We start from the raw sequence: 8,934 nt of genomic DNA on the forward strand, positions 1-8,934 counted from the left end.
GACGAGACCTTTCCATACCCAATGGGACTAAATAGAGCATACCCGATATCTTATTTACTATTAATGTCAATTGTTGATTTCAATTGCAATGAAAAATAAAGGTAATTTATTTTCATTAGTTTAACATGACATCACAGCATAGAGGTAATAATTTAAGATTACGACACTTTAAGTGATCAAGAAGCCACTGATAGGAGAGCGCTTTTTGTGCTCCATACCAAATGCTTGAGAAGAAGATCTACTGCATCTACGGAATGTTTGGACAAATACAAAGATTATTCAGTCAAGAAAAATCATATCCCCTGAGGGCTTTGCTTTTTTTTCTTGGCTGAATAAATCTTCATATTTCCCACACAATAAATTGTTTATTATGCTGAATCAAGCCAAACTTTGAAAATAAGCTCTGTGACTTTTAAATTTGGCACTATTCTTTCAGTTGAAAAAAGTCGCTGGAACACTTTACTACTTAAGTCCCAATGGACACTTCATTAACAATTTTTTAAAAAGTTTTTGTTCAATGAATGATAAACACTTAATTGCAGGAAAATGCACAGATCTCCTAAGACCTCTTAATAAAATGAATTATACAAAAAGAATGATGAAAACAAGGAAATATGAAATTTGATGGCCCTGTTTAGAATTAATCCAATTAATGCATGGTGACTAGAACAGAATCTTAACGATGAAATAAAATTCAAAAATTTGTGCACACTGAAAACTTTCAAAATATTTTTAAGGAGCAATAGAAGGGATATTTTTTCACTAACATTCAAACAGTACTCTGAGGTCAAAGCTCAGTTACTTTTATACATAATAATGATACCCTTAGTAAAACATAGTCATTATATATAGAACGAAACAAGTTACAAAATAAATTTTTCATAGCAAAGACTAATCTATAAAATTTCCAGGTCCAATTATGACTATATTACACAGAGATCATTCAGATCAGAAAGAGATTCTGTTCTCATACAGCTGCCTATTTACCAATACTTATGAGGAATCTAGTGTAGTTATTGTGTAATTTGCTGGATTTGATGACATGGAATCAATAGTGACTGTCCTTGTTAAATCAGAGACAATATACTCTATACCGGTATGTCCCCAGTGTGCCAGTTTTCCTTAAAATCTAGGAAAAAGGATCAATAAAATGCGTGTTTAATGACATCATCGGATATTCCTCTGGTGATCATTAAAATTTGTCACCAAGCAACTAATCCAGATACTGACAGAGGAATGCTTATCTCGTCTGAGATCGGATAAAGCAGCTTTGGAAATTAAAAATTAAATCCAGTCAAATCTCAGCTTTATGTCTAAACCAACAGTATGAAATTTCTTTTTGAAATCTTATCTAAGATAGATCATCTACCAACTGATCACAATCAGTTCCCATCATTTGAGGATAAAACGCTTCAGTAAACCAGCAGTATATTAAAGGATGCTATAAAATATCTTAATCGGGATCCAGGGGAGGGTTTCAATAGCTTATTTCTGTTGACCAAACCTGTTCATCATCTACTGTCAATAAAATCAAATACTGCATCCACTTCAAATACTGCATCCACTTCAAATGCAGGAAATTGATGAAGATTTTATTTGCCTCAGTGACTCCTAGCTCATGTCCTTCCTTGTGCAAACAACAGTGCAATGGACTAATGTATGAATGGAATAAAAAACTTGGCTTTTATCTATTTCACTGGTGACCACTCCAAGGTCTAGCATCACACTAATGAACTCAAAACCTAGCTAGTAACTACTACCCTATTGAATACCTCAGCTTATGAGCATACTCCTGATTTGTCACTCATTACAGAATGCCTCATCATTAAAATACTAACCTGTACTCATGGTCATTGTTTTTTTAAAGGTCACATGCAGCAACTTGAATTAATTCTTTGATGTAATAAAAGTTAAAACTTTATAGTTTGCTCTACCTGAAAGTTATATGACTCAGGAATTGACAGGAAGTTACCTGCTATAGGGACTTAAACCTTAAAATTGATGAATGTGTCCTATGTGGCCAATTAGGGAAAATGATTTGGTGTGATTTCTAAACCAGATCTATATGAAGAAAACAAACATGTTCTATGATACTAGTTTATTTGCATATTGCATGCATTGGAGAAGCTTCATATAGTGAATTATGACCAGTGAGAAAATAAGTATCCAAATTTGTAATGTTTTATCTATTTATCATATAAAATCTTTGCTATGTTAAGAGTAAAAATTTCCAGTGCATCACAGCTAAAATCAAAGATTCTTTTGAGATAGTAAAAAGCACTACCCCAACATGTACAAATTGAAGTTTCCTGTTGTTTTACATGTACAGTGTATTTATTTGACTTCCTATTTTATTAACTACATGTATAAAGAATTTGATCCAGCTGTAATTCTGTAGTTCACTTTCTGAACAATATTTGATGTACAATCAGATCATCAACATGATCAATACAGCATCATACACACAAGACATTTCAATTTACAATGTTTAGGCCTATAAAAATATGTTTGTTTCCTGTAACCCGACCGAACCATTCAAATTACCCTGAGCGGATTATTTTTCCCTACCAAGTCTGTGTTTGATCAATCACCTAATTCCATTCATTCGAAAAATATAGATTGTTGTTTTACTTGATATATAAAATATGTCAACTTAGTCACCATTTACCTTAAATATTATATAAAGAATAATCATTATTGTGCAGAATGTGTTGAAATCTTAATATATATACAGCATTCAAATCTACAATATACAACTCGCTAAATGTGAGTAAGAATGCCCTATATGCTAGTTTGAAATTTGGTAACTCACAAAAACATGAAAGTAGGGGTGAAACAGTTCAACGCGGTATCTATCCACCGCAGTATTTTTTCTTAGTTTGATACACGATACAAAATCTCCATTTTCGGTTTATTTTTTTGGGCAGGATTGTCATTCAGTCAGGTTTGGCATAAGGTATATACACGTTTCTCAGTATAATTAAGTATACAGAAACATTTTTTTTTTTGGACTGATAGTTTGTAATTTAATAATTTTTAACAGTCAAATCAATTTAATTAAATTTCATTTAGTCATTTTGCACGTAAATAATGTGTCATGACTAGATTGTCAAGGAAAGCATGAAACAATGGTTGAATTTGTTTCCTTCTATCAAAATGTATTGTATCAAAAAATAATTGTATTATTTATATGATAATTGCAAAAAGTCTTGTGAAATTGCAAGTTCACTTTTTTGGCACTCGCAATTATTTGTGAGTTGTAATTTTTGGAAGTTTTTACCCATGATACAAAATTGTTCTAATTATAATCAGACTGATAGGAGATTTTTTTTTCATACATAAACTATGAAATATAAAGGCAAGTGAGATTTTTTTGATAAAAAGCTTTTTAGCATAAATTATCCTATGTGAACTGAAGAAGGTGTATTTTGTGTTACCACCTAATATTACAGACTAATTAATCTCAGTGAGATGTTGTAGGGACTAAAAATTTTGGTCTGACTTCCACTACGACATCTCAGTCCAGTTCCATACATCGTGATTAGGGATTTTTTGCTCAAAACTTTGACCGCTTGTTTCAATGATCAATATGGGCTGAAATGAATTAGCTGCTCGCTTCAACTTTTTCCTTTGGACATCCCTTTATTAGTAATTTCAGTGAAATGTGAAGTTTTGCATTACGTCATAACCTATGCTGACAGCTGCACTCAAGGTAAATAGTGTACACATTCCTCCTATGCAACAGACTATTTCCGTGTCAATGTTGATAATATGAGTTGACCAATCACAGCGACGGCTGAATTGTTTACGCTGGATACATCTGTCGAAAAAGATCGTGACGTAATGCATAACTTCACACTAAACTGAAATTACTAATAAGTCTCTATCATGATAAAACTTTCCTTTCTTACTTTTAAAAGGTTTAAATCCAACAAAATATAAGGTTGTTGATTCTTCCTATAAATATCCCATTCATTTAAACCTCCCATGCTGAAGAGTTCCACAATAGTCTGCTTTGAGTAATTCGTTCTACTACCATTTCCTATAGGAATGAACTATAGTAGGACTGAGATGTTGTAGTGGACGTCAGACCAAAATATTTAGTCCCTACAACATCTTGCTGAGATTAATTACAGACCTGATACTGTACGATACCCTATTTTGCCGACCTTGCAATGAAGGGTTGCTTTTGCCCTTTGGATAATTGCAAGTTTACAGATAATTATGGACAAAAAATCAACGAACTTTAGTATGTATATGCATTGCACTGCCCCATCAGATAAAGCGAAACTATTATTTGTATCTCACTATCTGCACTGTAGCTTGCAGGGATCAGGGCAATTTGACGTTCCTTCTGTTCATAAATATAATTTTTGAAGGAAATAACACATAAATCACTCTTAACATACACAAATTGTTAATCAATTTAAAGCACTAAACATTAAAAACTAAATACTTACAATACTAATTTCTTCGACTTCGATACTCCTGTCAACAAATATGAAAGTCGACTGCGCATGTGCAAAAAGGGAAATAAAATAAGATTAGTTCGTACTTTAGTATTTCTAATAAAAGTGCATATATTAAAAACGAAAATTAAAATTTAGAAATTTTATTAGTTTTTCATATGCATATAAGGAATATAATATAATTTTTAAAATATGAGAAGATGAAAATTGTATTAAAAAAATTAATAACTATGAATGATTTCTAGTACGAGGTAACTCTACAAATTCCCAAAACGTTGGCATGGAAAAAGTAACAAACCCAAATAATCCTGTTGTCTTTTTTGATGTTTCGATTGGCAACACTGTATGTAGCAAGTATTAACAATAAAGACCTATTTATCACAAAGAAAGATGATTGATTTCCTTTCTACTTTTCATAGAACAATAATATTGAATTAACTCGAATTTCCTCCTATCGTGAAAATGGGATAATGGATTGAAAGTGTCAATTAAATGGCCAAATCTATATTAAATGCAAAATCAAATGCGAATTTTTTATTTTGTGTTTTGATATTTTAGGATATTGGAAGGATAAAATTTGAGTTGTTTGCTGATGTTGTTCCAAAAACGGCAGAGAATTTCAGGTAAGTTTTAATGAAGAACCAAAAACATGTATATGTACATTATAAGAAGTCATTAATATTGAAAGAGTCACAGAGTTTTTTCATAGCTAGCAAATCTTCAGCTGTTAGATAAGAGTTTTAATATAAAATGTCATCAGAAATGCTCTTTCATATACTCAATGAACATTAAAATAATTCTTTTCATCTGTACAGACAATTTTGCACAGGAGAATATAGGAAGGATGGAGTGCCAATGGGATTCAAAGCCTGTACCTTTCATAGGTAATGTGAACTTAAACAAGTCATGATGAGTTTTCAGTGTTTTCCCTAAGAACCGGCAACCAGCCAAATTAACCGCTTCAATTGACAAAAATGCCGCTTTGAAATAACAATTTGTTGTAAGCTCCACAGAGATTTTGTTCATAAACTTCATACCCTAGCCTGTTATAACTGATCTCTAACCCTTTACTTTGAAATAAAAGGAAAACACTGAGTTTTTTTGGGCATTTCAATCAGAATAATCCAGCTTCTGTTCAATTTAAAGGCCTCCTTATCCTTACATTCTGCTTCAACAAGAGATATTTCTCAAAATTGTTCATTGTTAATATACTTTTAAGAAAGTTTTAAATTTCAACTTTTATTCTCACTGAAAAATATTCCAAAGCTAACTAAGAATCAAAAGTTCTGTCTATTAAACGTGATAATCAGGCAGGTTTTTTTTTTTTTGCCTGTGGACAGGAAGTAAAAATAATTCAGTTGGGACTTGGGAGACCACCTTTAGACTTTAGGAACCCTATTGGAATTTTTGTTTGTCCCATCACTTTTTCGACATTCCTGTTACATACCGTAAAATTGGTGTATGAATTCATAATAAATTTAAAATATTTTTTCAGGGTGATTAAAGATTTCATGGTACAAGGTGGTGACTTTATAAAGGTAATGTTTTTTCTCTTGCAATTTTTTTTTTGGTTGCGCCTGAAAAGCAGAGGGGTAACTACATTGGCAAATGGCAAATGGACTTTTATGATTAAATTGAATCTATTATTGAATGACATAATGTACTCGTAATGCTAATGTGGTTATTAAGTAAATATTTTGTCTGCCCAATATTTGGAGAACCCTTCGCTCAACAGAGATCAAACTTTGTATCGTGGTTGTCCTGAACTATATGTAATAGATATATCATTCTTTTATTTTTTTTTACTATCATTGTAGAGATTCTTAATTTAATATTGATCCCTTCAAAATTGCTTTATATGCTATATTGAGGTATACAATATATACTTTATATTTGTGTATGCACCATTTTTTTTCGTACAGAACTCTGAAGTTGAGGACCACTTTGTAAATAATGAATATCCCAGTTTAAACTTCAACCTTTACACACCAAGGCTGTATGACACACATATATTTCATTTTACTCTTCAGTTGTTACTTTCTGATTACAGGGAGATGGCACTGGTGTCTGCAGCATTTATGGAGGAGGACCCTTTGCCGACGAAAATTTTAAACTTAAACACACTGGACCTGGAATGCTTTCTATGGTACAGTCATGTTATGAGAATTAAATATTACCCAAGGACATAACTCTAATTCTCAAGCAAATGCATGTTTTGAATTTGTGTGATTTGTATTGAATATTTGTTTTAATTTTTGTGAATATCTGAACATTACATTGTTAACCTAATTTATTTAATGTAACAGTTAACTTATCAATTACTATAGTGTGCTACCAATTCAATTTAATAATTGATTGAAACTTTGGTCCCTTTGCAACACTATTTGAGCTATACTTATGAAGCCAAATGATTTTTCTTGTGTATCTGAAACAGACTTATTTCGTATTTACCTCAGGCAAACAGCGGCAGAGACACAAATGGCTGTCAATTCTTCATCACGTGTGCAGCGTGTGATTTCCTAGACAACAAGCATGTTGTATTTGGTATGGTTTTTCTCATAATATCCTAAAAAATAAACTATCGTAATGTAATTTTTTGAAAATTAAAAATAGTTCACAATAGTAGTTGTCTACTTGAAATACTCCCATTCTTCTCTCTTGCTGCAGATTATGTACATCATAACATCTCTGTATTGTTTGTAAACAAGAAAAAAAAAGATTTAAAAATGTACTTAAGCTGTTAGATAAGTAAGTAAGTAATTACAGATCTATTGTTCATTTCAGGAAAAGTAATTGATGGACTACTGGTTTTAAGAAAAATTGAGAATGTGCCGACAGGACCAAACAACAAGCCAAAGATTGCTGTAGTCATAACGCAGTGTGGGGAAATGTGAAGCTAATACAAGTGTAGTACTGTGAAAATGACTGATACAGTATAGTACTGTGAAAATGACTGATACAGTAATAACTTGACAGGACAATCCTGGAGATGAAGAACATGACTGGTTACAAAAGCTATGTATATTCTGACCATGTTAACAGAGACGTGAAGGGGCATCAAAACCTCACTTCAGCAGTCAGAATGAGATTGAGGTCATATGACATTTTTGTATCAACAAACTACTTGCAAATACTATTTATTTGTTGTGCAGAATACCCTCCAGTGCAAATAAGGGAAAAGATTAGCCTTTTTTATACTTTTCACATGTATAATGGTACCACAATGTGTTCTCTGTTGTTACCAAGCAAAAAAAAATTTTAAAAACATGAATTTTTATGCCCCGCCATGAATATTCATGGCCAGGGCATATAGTGTTTGTCATGTCCGTCTTCCGTCTAGCTGTCCTTTTGTCCTTCTGTCTGTCCTTCCGTCACACTTTGTGTTTAGCTCTGTTCAAAGCTAAGTTTCAAAGAAACTATCCAAGATATTTTCATCAAACTTCATATGCTGATAGATATTGATGAGAGCTATGCAACTGCATCAACATTTTTTTACCTTGACCTTTCCTTTAACCTTGACCTCACTTTTCTTAGTGTTTCGCTTAGTTTTAAAGATACCATTCAAGATATTTTTATCAAACTTCATATGTTGATACATATTGATGAGAGATATGCAACTGCATCAACATTTTTGACCTTGACCTTTCCTTTGACCTTTGACCTCACTTTTCCTAAATCAGTGTCAAACTTCATATGCTGATACATACTGATGTAAGCAATTCAACTGCATCAACAATTTTGACCTTGACCTTTTATTTGACCTTGACCTTTATCAAATTGTGTTTAAGTCAGTTTTAATTAAAGACATCATTTCTAGATATTATTATCAAACTTCATATGTGACACATATTTATGAGAGATATGCAACTGCATCAACATTTTTGACCTTGACCTGTGCTTTGACATTGACCTTACTTTTACTAAATTAGTGTCAAACGTCATAAGCTTGCTGCTGATAGATATGAGTTTAGCATTTTAAGTGTATCATCATTTTTTACCTTGACCTTTCATTTGACCTTGACCTCACTTTTATCTACTTGTGCTTAAGTCAGTTTTAAAGAAACCATTTATAATATTTTTTCAACTTCATAACCTGATACTTACTGATGAGAGCTTTTCAACTGAATCAACAGTTTTTGACCTTGGCATTTCCTTTGACCTTGGCCTCACTTTAATGAAATTAGTGTCAAACTTCAGATGCTGATACATACTAATGTAAGCAATTCAACTGATCACTATTCAAGATATTCTGATCAAATTTTATACAGGTACAAATTTTCATGTTGCTTTATTAATATACCCTTGGCGGGGCATTCATGTCCTATGGACATATTTCTAGTTTAAAATAAATTCTGCAATCACTAAAGAATTTCATGCGTTTTATGATTAAATGATTTATGTCAAGTAAAGGAGGTTAATCTTGTCAGGTTTAAATCTGTGTTTCGATATAAGAAATAGGTAATCA

At 32.1% G+C, this 8,934-nt stretch overlaps 2 protein-coding genes across 2 annotated transcripts in view; one reads left to right on the forward strand and one right to left on the reverse strand.

Annotated features, from left to right (window-relative positions):
• The window catches only part of LOC134254078 (calmodulin-binding transcription activator 1-like), a 43,853-nt gene extending 39,275 nt beyond the window's left edge, over nucleotides 1-4,578 (reverse strand). The window contains exon 1 of the mRNA XM_062736643.1: nucleotides 4,461-4,578. The gene's annotated coding sequence lies outside the window, so the exon portion shown is untranslated. The remainder of the gene's footprint in view (nucleotides 1-4,460) is intronic.
• Nucleotides 4,579-4,733: 155 nt separating this feature from the next.
• Nucleotides 4,734-8,538, forward strand: LOC134253156 (peptidyl-prolyl cis-trans isomerase H-like). The gene is made up of 7 exons (XM_062735669.1): nucleotides 4,734-4,812; nucleotides 5,028-5,092; nucleotides 5,285-5,353; nucleotides 5,965-6,007; nucleotides 6,520-6,615; nucleotides 6,926-7,013; nucleotides 7,254-8,538. Exons 1-7 carry the CDS (start codon nucleotides 4,750-4,752, stop codon nucleotides 7,361-7,363), a joined length of 534 nt encoding a protein of 177 aa, XP_062591653.1. The 5' UTR covers nucleotides 4,734-4,749; the 3' UTR covers nucleotides 7,364-8,538.
• Nucleotides 8,539-8,934: the final 396 nt, after the last annotated feature.

The sequence above is a fragment of the Saccostrea cucullata genome, unplaced genomic scaffold (genome assembly GCF_032062105.1).
Source record: "Saccostrea cucullata isolate Sc308-1 unplaced genomic scaffold, CSIRO_AGI_Scuc_v1 ctg319, whole genome shotgun sequence".
Classification (NCBI taxonomy): domain Eukaryota; kingdom Metazoa; phylum Mollusca; class Bivalvia; order Ostreida; family Ostreidae; genus Saccostrea; species Saccostrea cuccullata.